Consider the following 22553-nt stretch of genomic DNA (forward strand, 5'->3'; position numbering starts at 1 on the left):
TGAAAAGCCACATTAAGTACTTGGACTAACTTTAGTCTTATTTACAAGTCTCTGTATTCTTGTGTCAGTTTGAGTTACAGGCATGACTGTTGGTCTGCGCATACATGCATGCATGCCGTTCTTGAATGTGCTGTAACTAAGACATCTCAGGGACTTTCTTCAGAAACAGAAACACAGTTACAATTTCTTTTTTATCGGATAGCTCATGTTGGTGAGGAAAAAAATTTTTTTAGTTTTTTAGTTTGTTTGCTTCTGACAGTTTCTCTAATGATCATCAAATTCTTGCTCAACTTTCAGTTCAGGGACACTGAGACTGTCATACATCTCAAGAAAGTGATATTGCTGTTTTCCAGTCTCATATTTTCTCCTCTTACTTCAGATACATGCATGGCCTTGTGAGCAGCTTCAAACTTCCCAAAAATTCTAAGCTGAAGTTCACTGCTGATTGAAACCAGCATCAGGACGTAATGACAGCACTGAACAGCTGGAATTCTGGAAAATAGTTTATGTGAAGTGTTACAAAATTCCTGAAACCATGGAAGCATCAAATTGGAGGTGCTTGACTGAGAAAGTTCCCCAATGAGAGGTGATAATCTGAGCATCTTCAGACTCTTTATTGTTTATAAACTTTGCTGCTGCCTGTGTAAGATCAACTTCTGCAAAGCCAACATCCTCTGCCTGGAAAGACAGCTAAACATAAGCAGCCATGAGGCACTGATGCTGCTTCATCGAACTCACACGCTGCCTTTCAGCCAGTGTAATGAATAATACAGTTTGTAAAGATGGTGCCAGTTGTGTGATCGTTTAATAACTCCCTGTCCCATGAAATACTCAGGCCTAGCATCAGCTGACTCAGGACAAAAGAAATAGAGAGAGTGAGGGGGAGAGAGAGAGATACACCAAGTCTTTCTGTAAATTGTCATCACTTTTGCATGCAAATGGAGAAACACTGATGATCCAGAACCTTCAGGGGTCTCTTTTCTCCAAAAGTAATTTCAATTAATTAGCTGTTAGTTGGCAGTCTTTCCTGGTAATTCTTCATTAATGACACTGATATCTTGGATGTTAATTTCTAATTCTCTTGTAATAATAAGAAGTGATAAAGGTTATTTCCTTGGAAAGAACTGTAGAAAAAGGTCGTCTAAGGCTTCTCATAATATCAGTTTCTTTACCATAATGTCCTTGAAGCTTAGTAGATTGTCCAGGATGGACTTTGCAGATTGAAAGATGATAAAAGATTGAATCTTCAGAGACAATCAGCATCAGAGACAACTTCTCTCTCACCCATGTCACTGCTAATGATCATTCTTGTAAACATTTCAGAGCCTTTATATTCTTCACTGTGTATCTTCCAAATATGACAAACTTTCTATTGTTAAATACTTGTTGGATACTTGCAGATGAGAAACTTTGTTAGGTGATTCTGTTTCATACTGTTGAGTGGGCTCAACTGTCCTTGTAGGAACGCCACTCAGAATCTTTAAATTGATACAAAACCCACCGATGCTGTCCCCCACAGCCAAAGCAGAAATTTGGATGATTTTGTATTGTCTGGTGAATGTTAATGTGGTTGAGTTTTCAGTGTTTGCACCAATTACTTTATCAATGACAGTCATATTCCTGATTCCAGTTCAGTCTGATTGCTTCTTTTCCTGTAGCAGTTTGCAGACCGGTAATCAGTTCTGAAATAGAAGTACTGTCTTGCATATCTTTTACTTAGTTCAACAGATCCTGATTCCTCAAACAAGGCTTACTGAAGGCAGCGATGTGAATGCAAGAAGAAAGTAATCTGCGATTAGACTTGTACCCTGAAAGCTGCCTCCCTGCTGTAAGCACAACTGCTCTCATTACCTTTGCTCGCTATTGAATTTGCAATTTGCTAATGAACATGGCTGCAAGTAACCAATTCTGAAGGAAAATAAAGATAAGGCGCAGTTACGTGAACTGGTAAATGCCATGCTCTGACCTCATCTGGTTTTAACTCCTCCCTTTTCATAAACCATCTGGTTTCAGACAACACCTGTAGACATTGCTGAAAAGTTAGTGCTGTTCCACTACAGCTGTCCCAAGCTGAAGACGGTAGTTCCAATACAGAGTTTCACAATTAACTGTATTCTCATAAAATGACAGTTATAATCTATAGTTAGTCATCTAATTTAAATGCCAAGCTTTTTAGAAGTCTCTAGCACTCAGCAACCCCCATTGAACAGAATGTGGCTAGGCTACTATGTATGGACCTATCAAAATAATTTACTTTATGTCATTTGGAATTTATTTAGGAACTTCTGGTGCACAATTACTTTGGTCTGTTCTATTTTTCAGTTATTATAGTAACCAATGGTACTTCAGAGTAATAATTGTGCTGCTTAGCACTTCCAGCCAAACATTTCTATTAGGCTGCTGTAATAACGCAAATGTTGTTTACAAATAATGACAATGCAGATCAACAGATTCTGTTACAAGCCAGCTGTTTCACACTTCATAATAAAAATATTTTCTCACTATTTTCTCTAAGTCTAAACACAGCTATATGTTGTCCAGTTACCAGTTTCAGAACACAGATCTAAGATTGCTCGTCCAAGGATTCTTTATCTAATCTCAATAGATTGTGTTTCTTTCTTCTAAACTTTTCCTCAGCATATAATTATCAAATAATTTTCCCCAAAAATATAATTAATACACTTTCTCCAAGAATCCAAGCACTTACATCGGTTCAGTTAAAGCCTCGTTTTTTATTATTTTTGCAGACAGAGAGGGCACCTGGCAATCTTTTAGTCTACACAGTTTCTCTGAAATGTTCTCCAGAGTGGTCTGGTGAAAAATGAAATACATTTTTTGAGCGTGCTTTTGTGAAGTCTGGCTAGAATGAGAAGGGTAAGACCCATTTTGTCACGCAGAATTTCTGAATACTCTCCCCTTTTCATTCCTGTCTTATGTCCTATGTGCCAGGTGAATTGCACAGGGAAGGAGGAGTGTCAGCTCAGCCAAGGTTCTTTCTGTACCTTGAGAAATTTCATGTTCTATTTAGGATGACCATAAGACTCCTTTGTACTTTTGGAACATCACAAGGGTGTTTTAACATGGTACAGAATTAGTGGTCAGAGCCATTTACTTGTTTCAAAAATATCAAACAACAAATTTGCAGATTTTCTTTGTGCCCCATACCCATGGCATGTTCAAGAGACCACGTTACAACATCTAGATCCCAGTGTACTTTAAAGAACACACTTTTAACCCTTCAGGAATCTCAAAGCAAGTGAAATCTTAGTGTATAAACATGCAGAAGTTATTAAGTGAAATTATGTGAAATGAACAGAACAGAGACATGAAGGAGTACAAGACAGACTGCTGTAATTCTTGCACTGGCAGATCACAGGTAACCAATCCTGTTTACAGGCATGTACCTTAAATGACACACAGCCGAATAACAGAATGACCTTCACAGCCTAAAACAGTTTTGCAGCTGTGCAACAGGTTCAGATAATAACATGATACAATATATGCTGGATTCAAGGTCATTATTCCTATTTAATACAGAGCAAATTTCTTTCCAGAAGACTTTATCTCAATGGCTTCTTTTTTCTAAAAGCAGCAGCTATTTTTGTTTTGAAAGCCCATAAGATACCTGGGGATTCTGTACTGAAATTTTCTCTAGTCCAAGATGCATTATACAGAATTTATTTTTTAAGTTTGAAGGTGGTAACAGGCTGTCAGGTCTGAGGGCTCACACCACTGTAACTGAAGGGATTAGGAAGAAACTTCTCTGTTGAAACCTCTTCAGAGCATCCTGTATCTCCCACTGAAGCATCTGATATTGGCCTTTCTCAGAAAATACAGATGGCAGATTTGATGGACAGCAGTGTGGCATCTTCAGCACTTCATCCCTATATTTGATGGGACATAAAACTTCAAGGACTTTTGAGGTATTTTCCAGGGGGACAACTGACTGGGTTATCACCAGGAAGGGATAGAAGCACATTTGTCTTTCAATGACTAGAAGAAGCCGGCAAATGTGGGAGACTGTAAGTGACACAAAAGGGCCCCAAAATATACCAATTAGTGTACCAGCCCAAACCAAGTGGAGATGGTAAGAAGAAGTTAGAATGAATAATGAAAACATTTGAAGATCGGTGTATTCTTAATGGATAAAGAAAAGTAGATCTCTGAAAATGTTTTTTTCTTGCTATGGCACAAAAGGAGAGGGAGAAAATAGGAATTGTTGTTAAGAGTGTATATACAAAAAACACCCCCCCTTTTTTTTCTCATTAAAGCCCAGTAAAGCCCAAGGCTATGGATACACAGCAATCAAAAGACTTGTGAAAAGCTACAGAGAGAAAGGAATCTGACTGATGCTTGCAAAGGGAACAGTCACATATCAGACTACCCAAAGTACATGTTGTGAACATTACATTCAAATCAGTCAGGAACATATTTATGGAAATTAAGATGGTGCATACATGCTTTTCAAAGCTGAGACTGACTCAGCAAAGCTAATCACTTTACCTAAGAAAGAACGTGGAGGAGAACACTTAGGACATAGCAATTATCTCTGCTAAAGCAGAAAATATGACAGGACAGCAAAACCAATGTTCTTTATTTACCATATACTGTAAAGGATTGATGGCATGCCCCTCCCAAAGGATCCTAAGCAAATCATAACAAAGGGCATGACACAAGCTTTATTTGTTCACTTAAGAGCAACATAGAATGTGGAAAACAAGAGGAAACAATGACACACGGAGAACAAAACTTTGAAGTACAAATCAGGTAAAAGGCACAAAGCACAAATCATGGTGAAATCAACACTTCTTCAAAATTATGAGCTAAACTGAGTGCCCACAAAGGCAGAAGAATACTGAAAATAAAACAAACAAATTTTGAAATTATAGACAACAGAGAAAATACATAAAAATCTCATTAAGAACAGGGAATTCTGTAGGGCTGTGACATGATTGCATTACTTCTAATATTGTAGTTACAATTTGGCAACAGTAATATCTCAAGAGATTCCCGTTTCAGTTGTTTCTGCATTTTAAATCCAAATGTGCATGGAATAATTGAGGACTGAATTAATGCAGCACCAGGAGACCAAGTAATGCCTGCATTTGACTACAGCGTATTAACTTTATCTTGGTCATCCAATGCTATACATCTATAAACAAACGGCCCATTAAACCGGCACGCCCATTTGTCAGAGACCTAACACCAGGAAACCAAAAGAATATTTGGCAATGGATGATGAAACCGTTGCATACAATTTATATATAAAAAGTGATTATTCAGCATAATCATTTCATGGTTTTGTGATGCGCTGTTTTAAACAACCCCAATGTTATTGCTGAGGAGGGAGTTGTCTACATCCATTGCCTTCACTGTATCTTCACAGCTTCCGCTTCCAAGCCACTATCACCCCAGTTTTCCCTGAAGGTCCACAGCTCTGCAAAAATCCCTTGTAAGCCAGAAAAGTAAGCTGTCACTTTTCCACAGCCTGAGCACTAAGCTCTCTCTGTCCACAGACAGCAGGGATGCGATTAGCCCGAGTGTTGGATGCAGAAACTAGCTCTCCGCACACCCTTTCCTTCCTTTCACTTGCAGAATTAAAATGAATTTTAATTAGTAGCAGAGGCTATGGTTTAACTATTGCCCTTTTGACTGAGATTAGGTTTAGATGTCACAGTCGTCATGTTCTGAAACTACGTAGTGTGAAAAGGCACTCTACGCTTCCAGCAGTTTGTAAACAGACAAATAAGCGTACGACTGTACAAATGGCCTTTCATGTAATTACAAAAGATATGATGGCAAAAATATGACTGTATAGCACATGATATGTCTTGTACTCGTGTGTCACATTTCATGCCCCCATTTTTTGCCTAATCACAAGACATCTGTCATAATTACTACCTTTCTTCCTGCAAGGAATGCCTGCTTGGGGATAGAACCATGGAAAATGCTTGTCCCAGCCAGCAACAGCGCAACAGGCCTCCGGTTTCTGATTGGCGCTCCCTCCTCCCCAGGAAAACGTCTTGTGGTAAAATAAATGTGTTTGTGCAGTGGTGACTATTTGTCACTGTAGACCCTGACACAGGCATTAAAGCATCTGCCATTTAGAACTGTGTCTCATAACTACCCAACATGCGAGCTGTAATGAAATCCTACCTTACCATATTGAATTAGAGAAGTCTGTTTAGTTAGCAAGGTTGCACCTCTCAGATACTAACAGGACTGTAACTGATATGAACACTAAAGTCCATATCCAATCAAAGGAAAACAGCAATAATTTGGAACAGCTATACAGCCAAGGGCTCTGTGAGTAAGAATTTTTAAATCTTCCCCTACAAAGACTGTAAAATTATACAAAGTTGTCTTTTCCATGTTTCTACCTTTCTGGCTTCCCACGTCCAGAGCATTTACTATGCCATTCACTACTCCACTTGCCAAGCTTGCATGTGAGGGATGGTTGCTTCCACATGCTTTAAAATTCTCTGAAATGGCACATACTTCCACACAAGCACCAGCATGCACAGTACGCACACCTCCTCTAGTCAGTTCCTAAATCTCCAGTGAGAGTGCATGTGGCAATGTGGATATGCAAATAATATAATTTCCTTGGGCAAGCAGAATTTTAACAGGGCCAAGTAAACAACAGAGTCTAAGCAAGCAAAAGTCAGCATACGGAGTTAGACAGAAGTCTAACAGCATACAGAAATGAAAATCAAGAATTAAAGCTGGTCCGTGTTACCCCTGCAGAACTCTGTGAGATTCAGACATTTTAAGGCAAGAACAGATAATGAAGTCCACCTAAGAAGTGCTCCTACGTACCACAAGCCATGAAGTTGTATATGCTTTGTTTCAGTAGCCGAAATTATGCTTCCATGAATGGCAGTGAAGTTCTGCTTAAATTTCCCACAGGTCCTTGTCAGCATAAGAAATGCAGGTCCCCCGTGGAGTCTCCACTGCCCAGACTTTCAAGAAAACCCACGTAACATCTCTAATCCCTGTTCATCAAACATTTCTGCAATAAGTTGCAGATTCCGGGATAGGCACATGTTCTTTACCAGTTTATTTATCGTTTGTGCACCAGCTTTGCCCATACAGTTTCCACATCTCCCAGCCATTTCAAACATCTTTAAAAAGTAAAGATATCTCATCCTTCCCATCTGCTTAAAATTTCTTTTTGAAGGGAAAGGAGAGATGAAGTTTCTCATCCTCCTTAGCTTTTGCAGTCCTTGGCATAACATACTATTTCAGCAGCAAGTCTCGGAGAGCAGCAACATGTCAAGGTTTTGTCTAGTTCTTCCCAATGACCTCTCACTATGAATACATTAGCAGATAACACAGGCATCAGGAGCAGATCTGTAGAAACTGGCAGTACTGAAGACCTAGCACCCACTTCACGTTTCAAGGTGCCTTCCAGCTCAGCTTCTCCTGAACAGAACCTATATGACACACTCCGAGAGCACCCTGTAAGGACTATCAAAAGTGCAGTAAGTGGGGGCTATTTAGAGATGTGCTCCACAAGGGTATTCCTGACAAATTAAAATGAGAATGTAAACACACCCTGGGTGAGTATTTGAGTGCACCTCTTGACACCTCTTGACACAGGAATGGCAAACAATTAACCCTGTAATAGCTTAGGCTGGTGTCCTAACTATGTAACACACAGGTTACAAGTGACAGCAAAACACGGACGTTAAACACATATCCCCAGACATGCCACCAATCCTTACCTGAATACACTACCAAACTCGGGTGAGAAGGTCTTCTCTGTGAATTGGAATTGACAGAGAAGAGGACAGGAGTTAAGAGCCTAGACTTCTGCTGAGGCAAAGAGGTACTCTAAGTGGTTGCCTTGAGACTGTAATGAGGACAGCGTATCATGTTTTTCTCTTGAGAAATTAGAGGGAAAATGCTAAAATTTTAAAAGGAGGTGGTGTTGTTCCTGTGGAAAAAAGCACATGTTAGAAATATTAGTAGAAGATATCAAGTCAGCTGTTAGAGGGACTTCAGAAATTTGGTGAAACACGAGTTTTGAATAATATGAACTGTTTGAGAAAGACAGAAATAAAGGCAGAAGAACAGCATTGTGTATTAACAATAAAATTTGTTGAAAGGGAAGTTTTCTAGGAAAGATACTGTGGAACATGAGTGTAAAAGGAAAAAAGGGAGAGTGGGAATGTGAACAGAAAAAATTCCGTATCTGAAGTGCAAACAAATTCTGAGAACTCCAGTATGCCCACAGCTGGGCCTACGCTGATAACCTGCACTTCAGAAATCTGCAAGAAGCAACTTAAAAATCATTATTACCTGGTAGCCAAGTGTCTAATCATGTCTGAAATCCGGTCAGGTATTGTACGAGTGGAAGAGGGCTATAACAAAGACGTCACCCTGGCCTAGGTGCCCTTTCAGAGTGCCACGTAAGAGTGAATGCGCCTGATCCCCGCTGATTACCAATGCCACTGCAAAGAAGTGTCAAACAGATCGAAGATTAAAAATACACAATGCCTGTTGCTGGAAGAACCTTGAGGGGAGTGAAGGAGAAAAAGGAGGTATCTGGAGTGGTATGCAGCGCTATGTGGGTCCTAGATGACAAAATATTTCTCTGTAACTCTGGACTGAACTTCTGCTTAAACCATAAGGTATCTAGAGTGACCTAGACAATTCCAGGATTATTACCCAACCACAATTGTCCAGGAAAGTTTATGTGGAAAAGCAAATTTGGAGGGATTGAAGCTCTGGAGATCAGCTGTCACTTAAAATGCAGTCATCTTTCTTGGATTTGGGTCATCCTGACCACTTACTGGATTTACCACTTACTGACTTACTGAAATACTTCTTCAGTAGGATAACAGACCTTGTAGACCAGTGAAACTCACTACATCTCATATTTCACTTGTGTAAATATACTGAAAGTACATTTTCAGTAGAGTACCACAGTATTCTGGTGGAAGCGGTAAGAACTGAATACAGAACTGGCTTTGCAGACTGAGAGTGAGTTTTTCTGTAAGGGGCTACCAAGCCGCCTGAAGTTACAAGCTGAGTTCAGCAGTGATCCTCCTTCCAACTCTAAGTCCAGTTGTTCTTATTCATGTGCTTTTACTTCCTCTTATGTCCTTCTGCTTATAACTAACATGATCTGGAATGCAAGGAATGAGGAGAAAAAAGACCAGCACCAACTTCTGAATCCTTCACTTGATACGCTTTTGGTACAGGGAACACCTCTGAGGACATTTTGTTCAAACATGCTAGGGTTGTCTGCTAGCTGTGTTACGCTCACCGAGGAGCTGGAATGGGAGACGCGGTGTGAAGGCTACAGCAAAATTCAAGTTGCTTATGTGATGGGGAAATTGGCAGGCTTCTTCAAATTAAAAATCAGTTGCAGTTATAGGAGTTTTGCTCGGTAAAGGGCTAACTATGCTGTGCCCACGTTACTGTGATGAACCAAATCTGTTTACTTTAGCACTAAATGCTGGAAAGAAAGAACTTTTTGTTACCTGTTTAAAAAAAAAATATCTGTTGACAGCAGAAGGAGCATCTGGCTCCTAAACTTCCAGTTTCCCACCTCCCTAAGCCGAGCGAAAACTCTTGAAAAGACAACAACAATTTGGTAATGATATTTGTCCCTTAAATGAAGTTTTCATTTGTGCACCTTACGAGTAGATTGATCTGTCTTGTTCCAAACATTCCCAAAGCAGTAGTGAAGAAACTAAAGATTAAAAGAAAAAACAACTGTAGTAAATGTGAAAATGTTTTAAATAATCTGCAGGCTTATGATTTTCTTTTCTTTTTTTTTTTTTTACTACTACCATCACTAACGGTGTGGGACAATCATCCCTGTGGGACTCCAAAGCATGTAACGCCAAGGGGTGGCTCCTCCCTGGATAGTCAGCAAATTAAATGAGAAACACAAGGGATGGGTAAAGGTCAACAATATATCCCTTTTTAAAGGTAGAAAATTAAATCACAGGGAAATTAAGCGACTGGTCAAAGGTCAAACAGAAAGCAAGTTGCAGAGCATGGAAACTGAGAAACTGTGGCTTATGTTCAGCTCCTTAACAGCAAGACTACACTTTCTTTAATCTCAAGAGGAAAAAAAAACCTCAGTGCTGGAATATTAATATCAAAATTAGTTTCACTGAGAACAGTCCAAATTTCTCTGTCTCATCCAAAACTAGATATTGTTCTGCCTCATTAGAGCAGCAATGAGATCCATTCCAACAACACTGATTCAGTCAAAACAAAATCACAGGTGCTCTTCAAGATTTTTCTGCTCTGAAAATTTGATTTGCAATCAGTTTTGGAGAAACAGTCAAGTCAAATGATCAACTTCATTGCAGCTTTTGAGAAGTGAACAAAAAAGCTGTGGTTCCCTTCGAATAGAATAAGTTAGAAGCTACATTGGAGAGATATTGTGGTGATCCAGGGGCTTCATCCACTCGTCATATTATTGTGACTTTCTATGAAAAAGCATACATGTATATGTGTGTACACACACAGAAATATACTTAATTATCCACATAAATATACATATGTATATGCCTGTGTCTATAGATATGGACACATACATATGCATGTTTTTACATAAGCAGAGAGAAATTACGTGGGATTTAAGGGACACAAGGAAGTCAGGGAAAGAGGCAAACAGGCCATTTTCCCATGCCTTCTCTTTCTTGATGTAAGAGAAGCCTAGACATGATGTGACATTACAGTATACACTGAGAGAGATTGCAAGCTCCATTTCTGTTTCAGGGGCTAGGAAGCTCTAATACCTTGCCAGGCCTAAGGGATTAAACTGCAGTTACACCAGATGCCTGGGCTTCACTTGCTCTAAACACCGTCAAGGACAGGGGCTGTCCAGAGCACCCCATCCGACTGTAACCCTGGAATCACTCCTGTCACCTCATGGGCAATGTGGGAAAGTTCAGATGAAAAGACTAAGCTGAGCTGCAATAACCGTGGGTGCTTCAGCACCGCAACAAGGCTCCGCCTTGGCAACCTTCCCCCTGTGTGTGTGTAGGAACAGTGAGCTTGGCTCCTAACCTTGGGCTGGCCCGGGTGGCTTGGGTCACAGGAATGGCATGCTTCAAGGGGGGGGGCGGGGAATAGCAGGGACTTCTTCTGAAAATATTAACCCGTCTATTTGGAGAGTGATGGCTGCCTTTGAAATCTCTCCTTATAGATCTATACTTAGCACCAGGGCAAGGAGCGTGTGCTCGGGGGGTGTGAAGGGTGGGCTGGGGGAGGGCTCCCCATGGAGCCCTGGGCCTTTGTCCTCCAGCCGTGCCCCCGTGGGCTCGGCAGCGGAGACGGGGCTGCCAGCCACACTTGGACGTGGCTCCCAAGCCCCCACCTCACGTCTCCTCGTTGCACCCTGAGCTCAAAGGATTTTGGGGGGGAGGACGTTTGTCTGTAATTTTATTTTTCATTTGTTTCCCTCTTCTTTGCTTTTTAATTGGCCTCCCTCCCCCTGTGCGCCCCCCCCCCCCCCCCCCCCTTCTAAATAGGAGATGTTCTCAGGACAGCGCCCAGGAGACTGGCTGGAATCAGTTTTGGAGGGTGATGCACCGCGACAGCTAAAAGTTGGATAGGGTTTCAGCAGCTCCTATATAAAGCAGGGGGGACTTATGTCACTGCACTAATTAAATTCCATCCGGGTTGTTCCTCGGGGTGTTTTTGAGCCTGCCACCCAACTCAAGCAGGCAGAGAGGCCGAGGGACAGCATGATGATGGACCTTTTTGAAACTGGCTCCTATTTCTTCTACTTGGATGGGGACAATGGAGCCCTGCAGCAGCTGGAGATGGCGGAGGGATCCCCACTGTACCCCGGCAGCGATGGCACCCTGTCGCCCTGTCAGGACCAAATGCCACCAGAGGCCAGCAGTGACAGCAGCGGAGAGGAGCATGTGCTGGCACCCCCGGGACTACAACCCCCTCACTGCCCCGGCCAGTGTTTGATCTGGGCTTGTAAAACTTGCAAGAGAAAGTCGGCCCCCACGGACAGACGGAAAGCAGCCACCCTGCGGGAGAGGAGGAGACTGAAGAAGATCAACGAAGCCTTCGAGGCTCTGAAAAGGCGGACTGTGGCGAACCCCAACCAGAGGCTGCCCAAGGTGGAGATCCTGAGGAGCGCCATCAGCTACATCGAGAGGCTGCAGGACCTCCTGCACAGGCTGGATCAGCAGGAGAAAATGCAGGAGATGGGGGGGGACCCCTTCAGCTTCAGCCCCAAGCAGGGAAATGTAAGCACTGCCGCTCCATCCCTCCCGCCGCCCCGGCGTCCAGCTGCCAAACCGCCGCGCCCGTCCCCTCCCCTCCTCCTCCCCCTCCTCCTCCTCTTCTTCCTCCTCCTCCTTCCTCCTCCTCCTCCTCGGCAGGGCCTCGGCGGCGGCCCGGGGAAGGTGCGAGCTCCCGGGCCCTCGGCGGGCGGCCGGCCCGGCCCGCCCCGGGGGGCCGCGCTCCCCCTCACCGACCCCCGTCCTCTCCCCGTCTCTCCCCGCTCCCGGCGCCGCCCGCCCGCCCGCCGCAGATCCCCAGCTCGGACTTCCTGAGCACCTGCAGCCCCGACTGGCGAAGCGCCTCCGACCATTCCCGGGCCCTGGCCGCCAGCCCCAAGGAAGGTAACTCGCACGGCGGGAGCTCCGCCGCCCCCCCCGGCGGCGGGCCGTGCCCCCCGCCGCCCTCCCCGCGCCCCGGCGGCCGCAGCCCCGCACGGTGGCCGGAGGAACCCGCCCGGGAGGAACGACGGGGTTTCCTCTTTAATCCCTTCTCTCCCCTTCAGCAGGAGGCTCCATCGTCGAGTCGTCGGCCTCCAGCAGCCTCCGCTGTCTCTCTTCCATAGTGGACAGTATTTCTTCCGACGAGCCCAAACTGCCCAGCGTGGAGGAAGTAGTGGAGAAATAAACCCGGTTGCTCTGGTAGTGTATTTAACGGAGATGGAGCCCCCACCCCCTTCCCTCTAAACTAAGTAATGAAGCAGGTTAACACAGTGGAAAGCCCGGGCAGGGGCCTTGTTACGGTCGAGGCAAGGTGCACCTACCCCAAAGAAAATGGCTCTCACCGACTCGAGCCAGACAGACTTTCCCCCTTTTCCCTTCCTCCTTGTTTTTCCTGAGTTTTGTTTTCTTTAAATTCTGTTGCATAGACCACCCTCCTCCTTCTTTTTTTTTTCTTCTTCTTTTTTTTTTTTTTTTTTTTTGTAATTTAAGATACGTACCTGTGTACCGGTGATCCGCTTTGTCTGAGACTCACCGGAAAGTTCATTCCTGTCTGAGTGAAGCTGTTGGTTGCATTTCCTGATAGCCGTATTTAAAGAGTTCCCGCCCTGTTTCGTTCCTGTAAATAATTTTAGTACTGTCTTTTGTAAAGATAACAAATATATATTTAAATGATGGAATGTGATACTGTATATAAGAACAGACGGATTTCTTGGATTGTAAAATAAAGCTCTTTGTGTTACAGTGTTCCCCCCCCGCCCGCCCGCACACACCTCGTAATTAAATAATAACCCGATCCCGCGGGTAAAACCCGGGGCCTCGCTGACTTCGGCGAGACCAAGCCCTGAAGAGTCGGACCGGTGCAGCCCCGGCACGGCCCCTGCGGCTGGAGGCAGCGCCCGGCACAGATTTTTTCCTTCCTTTTCTCCACTAAGGAGCGTCTCTCCTTACCCAGGGCCGCACCCGCGGTGTTCGTGACCCGCCAGCCGCGCTCGCTCGCAGGGGACGGCGGGCAGGCACGGGTGGGTGCCCGGGCAGGGACAGGCACGGGTGGGTGCCCGGGCAGGGACAGGCACGGGTGGGTGCCCGGGCCGGACCCCGCCGCCCGCAGTCCGTCTCCGCGCAGCGCTGGCGGGACGCTGCTCTGCCCCGGGAAGCGGTACCGCTGCCCTAAAATGTCCGACGGGGCCACTTGCGGACCTCGCCGGGCTGGGAGGCTCCTTGGGCCCCGTCCGGCACACGGTGGGTGAGCGGAGAAAGGGGGAGCGCAAAGAGCACACCCCACCGCCACCCGCCCCGGTCCCTGGGAGGGGAGAGGCGCAGCGCCCCTCGCCTTTTCCCCGCGGCACCGGAGCCTTTACCCCAGGCCGTGCCTCAGCAGAAGGGATGTGCCGGCTGCCCCGACGGGGCAGCGAAACGCCGTGACAGGAGCCCACTCCCGGGGGGCTGTGACTTCTTCCCGGGAGAGGCAACTCCCCTGGACTTCCCTCAGCCTGGGGGAGAAGAGGATGGGGTCCATCAGGGAGGAAAGAGTTAAGCGGCCGAAAAGGGGTCGGGGTGGGGGTGTAACAACACATCCAGACTTTCACTCAGTGATGTAAAAAAACACAAGCCTGTCTGAGGACGGTGGAGCGGAGCCGCTCACGGTCGCAGCGGCACGGCTTGTACCGGGCCCTTCGTGCCCTGGGCCGAGCGGGGTGCGGGAGCAAGGTGCGAGGAGGGGGAGAGGGGAGCCCCATCCTCCGCACACGGGGCTCGCCGGGGCGCCAGCCAAAGCGAGGGGACGCTCCGTCGGCTCGGCCCTCTCCTCGCCAGCTTTAACCCGTGATTTATTTTTCGGTTTGGTTTTGCGGTTTTTTGGTGCTTTTTGTTTGTTTGTTTGTGCGGTTTTTGTTTGTTTGGTTTTGTTTTAAAGGTCACAGCCACGTTTCTGGAAGGTCTCGCCCTTCTCGGCCGGCGCTGGCACGGGAACCTCCGTCCGAAGGGGAAGCTCTGAAGAGAGACCACCCTGCCCGCCGGCCCTGGACGCCGCGCCCCCCCCCCCCCCCCCGGCACGGCACGGCCGCCAGCCGGGGCTTTAAAACACCCCAGTACTTGCTGTCATGGCTCTCTGCTGAGACCCTCTGTTGTGAGGAGTAATTGCGGCGGCACTGCTACGACGGCCTCCCCCTTTTTCTCGTTTCAAACAAGCCCTTTGCCTCGGAGAACCCTGGGGCGCTTCAGAAAGCGGCACCTCGGAGACCGCGGTTTTTTGTACGCGGTCCCGGCGTTTTAGGGACAGAGCGAAGATGCCTTAGTTTGCTTCTGTAGCGAAGGGACTTGAGCAGCAATGGAGTATTTCAGATCGGGTGAGCAGCTCCTCGCAATCATTTGCTCCCACCCCGGCCGGGCCGGAGGGAAGGGCTGCAGGCACCTCCAGGTCCTTGAGGCAGCCCCGGCCGCCCCGAGCCTCGCGGTGGGGCAGGGGAGATCTTGCGGCACCCCCAAAACCACAGTGTCACCCCAGTACCGCCCTAGCCTACCGTCGGGTTTGGCGGCCAGCCCAGCATTAACCCCACGGCCCGGCGGCCGGCAGGACCCCCACGGCAGGGTCTCCTCCAGCAGCAGGGTAACTCGAGAGGTTGTTTGGAATAAGTTTGGCTAAAGGAAGGGGGTTTTCTTTCGTTAAATAAAGAAAATACCTCCCGAAGAGACTCTCTGTGACCCTCGCGGCTGCGGCTGACATGCCGGGCTTGCCAGTGAAGGTTCTCAGTGTGTTTGCAATTAAACTGTTTGTGTTTGATATTAATAACGATAATCTTTACCTAAGTCCCCAGCCAAAGCAAACAGGGCTCTGGAATCACAAATCAAAGGGTAATAACTGGGTAAGGACAAGAGGTTTGTGATTTAATCAAGCCTTTTTTTTCCAGAGGGGCCGCGCACAAAGTCATCGCAGTTTTTTTACACGAACGCAAGTGCCCCCCCCGCCCCCTTCCCGCTCCCCCCTTCCCGCTCCCCCCTTCCCGCTCCCCCCCTCCCGCTCCCCCCTTCCCGCTCCCCCCTTCCCGCTCCCCCCTTCCCGCTCCCCCCTTCCCGCTCCCCCCTTCCCGCTGCAGTTTATTTACCAGGAGAGAGGCGGGCGGGAGCGCTGCTCCCGGAAAGCCCCTGCTGAACCCCGGCCGCCCGCGCCTCTACCTGCTCCGCTCCGCCAGGAAGCCACCTGCTCGCCCCCCGAGGGGGAGGGCAGCCCCCGAGGGGTCGCCCCCCGAGAAGAACAGCCCCCCCCCGAGGGGTGCGGGAGGCGCTGCGGCCCGGCAGCGCCCCGCTCTGCCGCTGTACCGGGGGTACGGACGGGCGGGGGGGAGACGGGGTATCGGCAGTGCCGCTGCCTTGTCACCGCTCTCCTCTGACGTGAGGGCGCGGCCGAGTACTTAAAGCCTGGGTTTGGATATTTTTGTTTAAAAAAAAAAAATCTATCGTGCATCTTTATTTTCCTCCGTAAAACTGCCCGCAACCCGGAGGGGGAGGCAGGCAGCCGGCAGCGGGCTTTATTTGCTGAGGTCGAAGGCAAGGCGTCGACCCAGCAGCGATTTCCACGGGGAAAATTCCTGCTTGGATGGCTGCTGCCTTGGGGAACCCGTACGATTTTTCCAGAGTTTCCACCTTTCTGTAGGGAAAGAGGTGGGGAAGGGGAGCGGGGGGCAGGGGAGGGAGGAGGTTGAATAATTGAGCCATGTGCTCGCTGGGACGCTCCTCCGATAGCAGGAACTAGCAACTTTTCCCAGTCTCAAGGCTGCTAAAAACCCCCTCGTGTCCCTTTGATCTCTCTTGGGAGTCCCAGAGTGCCAGCAGAGGCCAATGCCTTCTTCAGCTGTCTTCTATACAAATCCCTCTGGCAGGTACTAATGTGTTTACTTAGGTGCGCAGGGTTCCCAGCGCTGGGGGGAACCAAACGTTTCTCACATGGCTGGAAGCGCCCGGCTACAACAGCCCAACTGGGAAACAGCTTTGCTGGCGGGGCGGTGCGGAGGAGCCCTGACCGCCTCTACCGGCACCGGCACCCACCGACGGCGGGGGCAGGCCGGGGGTCGAAGGAGGCACGGGGCGACGCGGCTGCGGCTTCCCTTGTGTCGGGCGTCGGCGTCTACGTACTCACCCGTATTAAATAAAATACACCCCTAAATAACGCGCTCGCTGCCGGTTGCTGCCCCACACCGGGGCCCAGGCGCTCCTCCCGGCGAGGCCGGCGGTGTGCGGGGGAAGCGGGGCAGGGCTTTGAAGAGGTGCGGGGCCGGGGGCGGGCACAACGGGGCCTGCTCAGGTGGGTCCCAAACACCTCTCCCCCCAGCCGGGCCGGTGACTTAAGATTTCGGTCGGATTTTCTTTGCTTAAATAGAAAGGCGTGGGGCTTGGGAAAGGATTGCACGGTCCCCGCGTGGGATTGAATCCCTGCAGAAATAGGTGCGGCACGGCAATTGCTGCGGAGCGGGGAGGGCTGGGGTGAGGAACGCCATTTAAAGAAGTCCTGACACGTTCACCATCTTCTCCCTGCCCGTCCCCAGGAGCAGACAGTGTCTGGTGCTCCGGCTGTTCCCGCTTTCCGGACTTGAGCCTCCCGCCTCCTGAAATGCGGCACTATATCCACACACACCCCACCCTTCCCCTCCGCCCCCCCCCGCAGCCTCATTAGCCAGCCTTGGAATTAGTGTTTTCTCTCCCCTTTCTTTAGTTCCACTCGCCTACTGCACTTTTGCAAATTTGTTTTGAGATCACTTTACCAGAGGAGCCGGGGGGCCTTAAGGGACACTAATTACAGATTTATTTTTTTTTCTTCCCGAGTGACAGGATCTTCCATCCTTTCTTTCCCCCCAAATATTCAAGGAAAAAGGAAACAAATTTTCCTAGCTCCTCAAAGACTTTTGGGAAAGGGCACGTTTCGTAACAGCCCCCCCGGGATTAGGAGTTAAAGCTGCGAGCTAAAGCTCTGCACGCCAGGAGAGCGGGACCCGGGGCGGCGGGGAAGGGGGGGGGGGGTTGGCATTGTGCACCGGGAGATGCACTGTGCGTGCTTGGAGATAAACCCCTGAAAGGTGATCAGAACTCCAACCGGCACTTTAAAGATCAAGTTTATTTGTGCACAAAGCATAAATCTGTAAACAGGTCTATTTTAGCCAGCGCAAACGTGGTAAATCAAATTGTGCGTGTGTGTGTGTGTGTGCGCGCCCCAGCCCAGTGAAGAGTTCAAGTTACCGCCGAGCAGAGCCCTCCTGACGGACGGTTTCTTGGGAAAACAATAGGGAACTGCCCTGTTTCAGATGTGGCCCGACTAAACAGCAACCTGCACCTCGGAGCGGCAGGAGCCTGAAACTCTGAGCTTTCCCCTTTCTGTAACATTACTCCGTTATCAACTCTCTCCTTTCCCTACAGTATTCATTTCAAAGGGGGCTCCCCCCGCTTATGGCCCCAGATAAACCGAAGCAGCGCAGATGTAGCCTTCCTCAACCTCTAGATATTTACGCATCTGCTCGTAGGAAGAAGAGTGCATACATGTTGGGGTTGGTTTTTTTTTTATTTTATTTTTACTTTTTAGGATAAATTTTAGGTTAGATTAGGATAAAGGCTCTCCAGCTCCCCCCCTGCACGGCACCTCTCTGAGGAGGTGTTCCCGACCCGCCTCGCTCACTCGAAGAGCTGCTCCTTGAGACGTGCTCGCCATGCCCTCCGCATTACCTCTTCCTGAAGAGAGGCTAACTGAAGACGCCTCTTTTCCTGGGCACACACACCGGCTCCGGTAGCGTTTGAACCGCTGCTGGGTCACTTGCTCTCCGTTTGAGTTAACCTAGGTCACATAATTTTATTCCCAGGTAGGGAAGGTTTCCTTTGCCTTCTCATAATATTTTTCCTCAACTACAAAAGCCACCTGGATGAAACCAAAGGATTCCTGCGCGTTAGCAAATGCCTGTTAAATGGCTTCATTACCACTCTAATGACCCTTGCACCGCTCCGCTCAGCTACTGCTGCGGCTGGAGCTCTGCAAAGCTTTTGTCCCCGACTTGTGTAAAGTTACTTAGGGATTGCGGGGTTAGAAATTTTACACTTCCAGGAGGGGTTTGTTGCACTGGCAGCTGGGACGCATCTGTAACGGTACAAGTTTGCCTGAAAGCAGAAAATTAGCAAGCCCAAGGCGCTGCTCGGCTGTTGTGTCTCTAGCAGCACCGGGTCACACGAGTAGGAGAAAGAATGGGAAGGGGATTTGTCTCGGAGCAAACACGTACACTTTTCTTTTGTGAGTACCTTTCCCTGTGACCCGATCCGACGACCCTAAAATCTGGCTTTCCCCGCTCCTCGCCTCTCCCGGCCACACGTAGCTGTACATTTTTGTCCTCTAGCTGGTAAACTTAAACGGTTGGTGACACAGATTTAATTCCAGGACAAAGATCTCCCCAAGAAAAATGCACAAATCCTAGGTCTGAAAACAGGGATAAATTGTTTTAGCTTAGACCTGGACCACGGGCTGTGGGGAATGAAGTTACACAAGCAGACACTGTAGGTGCTACGGTGGGGGCTCTACATTAATCCCCCCTCGGGGAGAGCCGGTATCCCTCCCGCTGCAGCGTGTGATGGGAGATGGGAACGTAGGGGCGATCAACAGCTCGGTAGGTACCGTCAGCGGTTTCTGCCCCTCTTTCTCGTTTCATACCAAAATTGCAAATTCCCAGACTTGGTTTAAACTTCGGAGATGTCGCAACCACTTCTGGGGAGGTGGTGCATTAGCGATGTGCCCAGCTCGCCGCTCTCCAAAGGAGCGGTGCGGAGCAAATTGTCTCCTGGGGACAGGAGGGGGCTTGCCCAGACAGCCCCCGGCAGGGGATGTGGTGAGATATGCTAATACAGACCGGCCGCTGCGGACCAGCCTCCCTTTACATGTATATATAAGGGCCCCCCGCATCAAGCAAAGGACACTTGGTCTCAGGTCGCTAATTACTGAGGAAATTGCCCCAGCGCCTGCGGAGCGCCTCGCCGAGCGCCGCCGGCTGCCGCCCCGCGCTGACGCCTCCGCTGCAGGGATGGAGGTGATGGACAGCTGCCAGTTCTCCCCCTCCGAGCTCTTCTATGACAGCTCCTGCCTCTCCTCCCCGGAGGGCGAGTTCCCCGAGGATTTCGAGCCCAGGGACCTGCCTCCCTTCGGCGCCCACGAGCCCCCCGAGCCCGCCTGCTCCGAGGAAGAGGAGCATGTCCGAGCTCCCACCGGCCACCACCAGGCCGGCCACTGCCTCATGTGGGCTTGCAAAGCCTGCAAGAGAAAATCCACCACAATGGACCGGCGGAAGGCGGCCACCATGAGGGAGAGGAGGAGGCTGAAGAAAGTGAACCAGGCTTTTGAGACCCTGAAGAGATGCACCACCGCCAACCCCAACCAAAGACTCCCCAAAGTAGAGATCCTGAGGAATGCCATCAGATACATCGAGAGCCTCCAGGAGCTCTTGAGGGAACAGGTAGAAAACTACTATCACCTGCCAGGACAGAGCTGCTCCGAACCGACCAGCCCCACTTCCAGCTGCTCCGATGGGATGGTAAGAGAGGGGCAGGAGCCATGGGGCTGTGGGGGACCCCAGGAAGGCCCGCGGGCAGGTCCCCCTCGGCCCAGCGTCGTGGGAGCGGTCCCACGGGTGTGAGACGGGCCGAAAGCAGCCGGACATCAGGAAAAGGCGGACGGTTTGGGTTAAAGCAGGCCCCTTCTCAGGTTTAACGCTAAGCGTGCACATGGGCTTTCCGGGAATGCATGGGGGCCCGGTGGCGCTGCCGGAGGGCGCCCAGCAGCGCCCCAGCCCCCGGGGGCTCGTGTCCCGTAACCCCCGACCCCGTCCCCGACATCAGCGCAGCGCAGCTAAGGGGTGAGGCGTGGGGAGGCGGGGACGGGGCAGCCTGGCCGTGGGGCTGCCGCCCCGCTCCCCCGCCGCCGCCGGGGCTCCCTCCACGCCGGGCTTTAGGGCGCTTTCCCTTCGGGGATGGGGGGGTCTCGCCGGGGCGGGGCGGGGCGGGGGGCGGCCAGGCCGGCACTCGCCCCTCGCTCGCTGTCTTGCAGGCCGACTGCGGCAGCCCCGCCTGGGCGGCGAGGGAGAGCAGCTTCGACGCCGTCTACTGCTCCGAGATGGCCCACGGTAAGCCGCGGACGCGGGGGGTGGCGGCGAAGGCCGGGCGGGCCGGCCCGCTCCCCGCGGCACTTGGGGAGGGCAGGGCAGGGCAGGGCAGGGCGGGACGGGACGGGACGGGACCCTGCTGTAACGCGCTGCCGTGTGCCCGTCCCCCCCGTCCCCCCCGTCCCCCCCCCGGCCGCAGGATATGCCGCCGAGCAGAGCAGCGCCCTGTCCAGCCTGGACTGCCTCTCCAGCATCGTGGACCGCCTCTCCCCGGCGGAGGAGCCGGGGCTGCCCCTCCGCGATGCCGCCTCCCTCTCGCCCAGCGCCAGCATCGACTCGGGGCCGGGGACGCCCGGGACGCCGCCGCCCCGACGGACCTACCAGGCGCTATGAGGGGCGCGGGGGCTGCCGCTGCCATCCCTCCCCTCCGGGGCCGCCGCCCTCGCCCGGCCGCCCCCCGCAAACGCTTCCCGGGCGAGGGGCCACCCCCGGCGCCCCTTGGCCCGCCGCCTCCCGCCGGGGCTGGGCACAGCACCCCGCCGGCCCCCGCCCGGGGTCCCCCCGGGGCAGACAGACCCTGGGGCTCGGGAGAGACGTGCTACCCTGGAAACCCCGCTGCAAATAAAACGTGCTGTAAAAGAGCTGTCTGGCCTGCTCGTTCTTTAAGCGCGTTGCCTGGCATTGGGGGGGGCAGCGAGACCCGGCTGCGGGGTGGCCCCCAGCACCCATGTTCAGCCGCCGGCTCCTGCCTGCGTGGGGACCTGCCTCCTCACGGCGGCCCTGGGCCCGGAGGCACAGCGTCTGGCGGGGCTGGGGCCTGGGAGCTTGTTTCTCCCATCACCGGTGGGTATTTTTCTGAGATGGCTCTTGAAGAAAAAATGTGGAGGGTCAAATTCCCCTTCCGTTCCTGTCCCGCTATGGGCAGAATTTCTTATAATTTCTGCAAGAGTAAAAGTAATATTCCATAGTAATCTTCTTTTTTTTCCTTTTCTTTTCACCTGGTCTGGCAAAGCCCTTGTTTCTTTTTCTGGGTGTGAAGACTGAACATATATTCTGGGATTTGGCTCTGAAACTGCACAGTGACTCTCCTCTGTAAAACAACTATATGATCCAGATCTGATATCCTGTCGGGGAATTTTACTCTCAGTCACTGTCAGTGCTCTTGCAGAGGCAAATTTAGTAGAGTTAGTAAGAACAAACCACAGGTATCTCTTTCACAATCCACAAGCTACATTTCATAATATTCAGAAAGCAGTATAGGTCTATTTGTTCCTAATGCCTTTTGGCCCAAGCAGCCAGGCTGAAAATTCATGACTCCTGTTGCATGGGTCTAGAAATAGCCAGGTCAAGTCTTAATGAGTTTCAGAGTTAACGACTATTTCCTTCCAGGCACTAAATCTAACTCTTTCTACCATGAAAAATTTCCAGCCCTTTGCACTTCTTTAGCTGTAATCTAAAATTTTCTAACACCCTTCCAAAAAAAGACAGAGATGAGATGGAGAGATGGGGTGCTTCAGTGCATCCGGAAATGTCTCGTATGATAAACACGCCGAGTGGGAAGGGTTACACACCTCTCTAGCATGGGCTATGGACACATTTGCCATTTGTGTTTATGTTGTTAGCACTGGGTGGCCAAGGGACCTGGAAGTGGTATTTCACCTCTGATAAATCTTTCACTTGAACCCAGCCCAGCTTAGTCATGTCACCAAAAGCTACCACCTGA

The 22553-nt window shown here is 49.9% G+C and overlaps 2 protein-coding genes across 3 annotated transcripts; both read left to right on the top strand.

Moving 5' to 3' along the window:
* Positions 1–11646: 11646 nt before the first annotated feature.
* On the top strand, positions 11647–13452 carry MYF6 (myogenic factor 6). Of its 2 annotated transcripts, none has more exons than XM_064457486.1 (3): positions 11647–12236; positions 12524–12614; positions 12776–13452. In XM_064457486.1, exons 1-3 carry the CDS (start codon positions 11718–11720, stop codon positions 12895–12897), a joined length of 732 nt encoding a protein of 243 aa, XP_064313556.1. In that variant the 5' UTR covers positions 11647–11717; the 3' UTR covers positions 12898–13452. The 2 variants fall into 2 exon arrangements, with proteins under 2 accessions (XP_064313556.1, XP_064313647.1); XM_064457577.1 differs by having other exon boundaries at positions 12779–13452.
* A 6160-nt stretch (positions 13453–19612) lies between these two features.
* MYF5 (myogenic factor 5) lies at positions 19613–21469 on the top strand. The gene is made up of 3 exons (XM_064457704.1): positions 19613–20263; positions 20776–20851; positions 21030–21469. The coding sequence occupies exons 1-3, from the start codon at positions 19757–19759 to the stop codon at positions 21221–21223; spliced, it is 777 nt and encodes a 258-aa protein (XP_064313774.1). The 5' UTR covers positions 19613–19756; the 3' UTR covers positions 21224–21469.
* Positions 21470–22553: the final 1084 nt, after the last annotated feature.

This window comes from Phalacrocorax carbo, chromosome 1, assembly GCF_963921805.1.
Source record: "Phalacrocorax carbo chromosome 1, bPhaCar2.1, whole genome shotgun sequence".
NCBI lineage: Eukaryota > Metazoa > Chordata > Aves > Suliformes > Phalacrocoracidae > Phalacrocorax > Phalacrocorax carbo.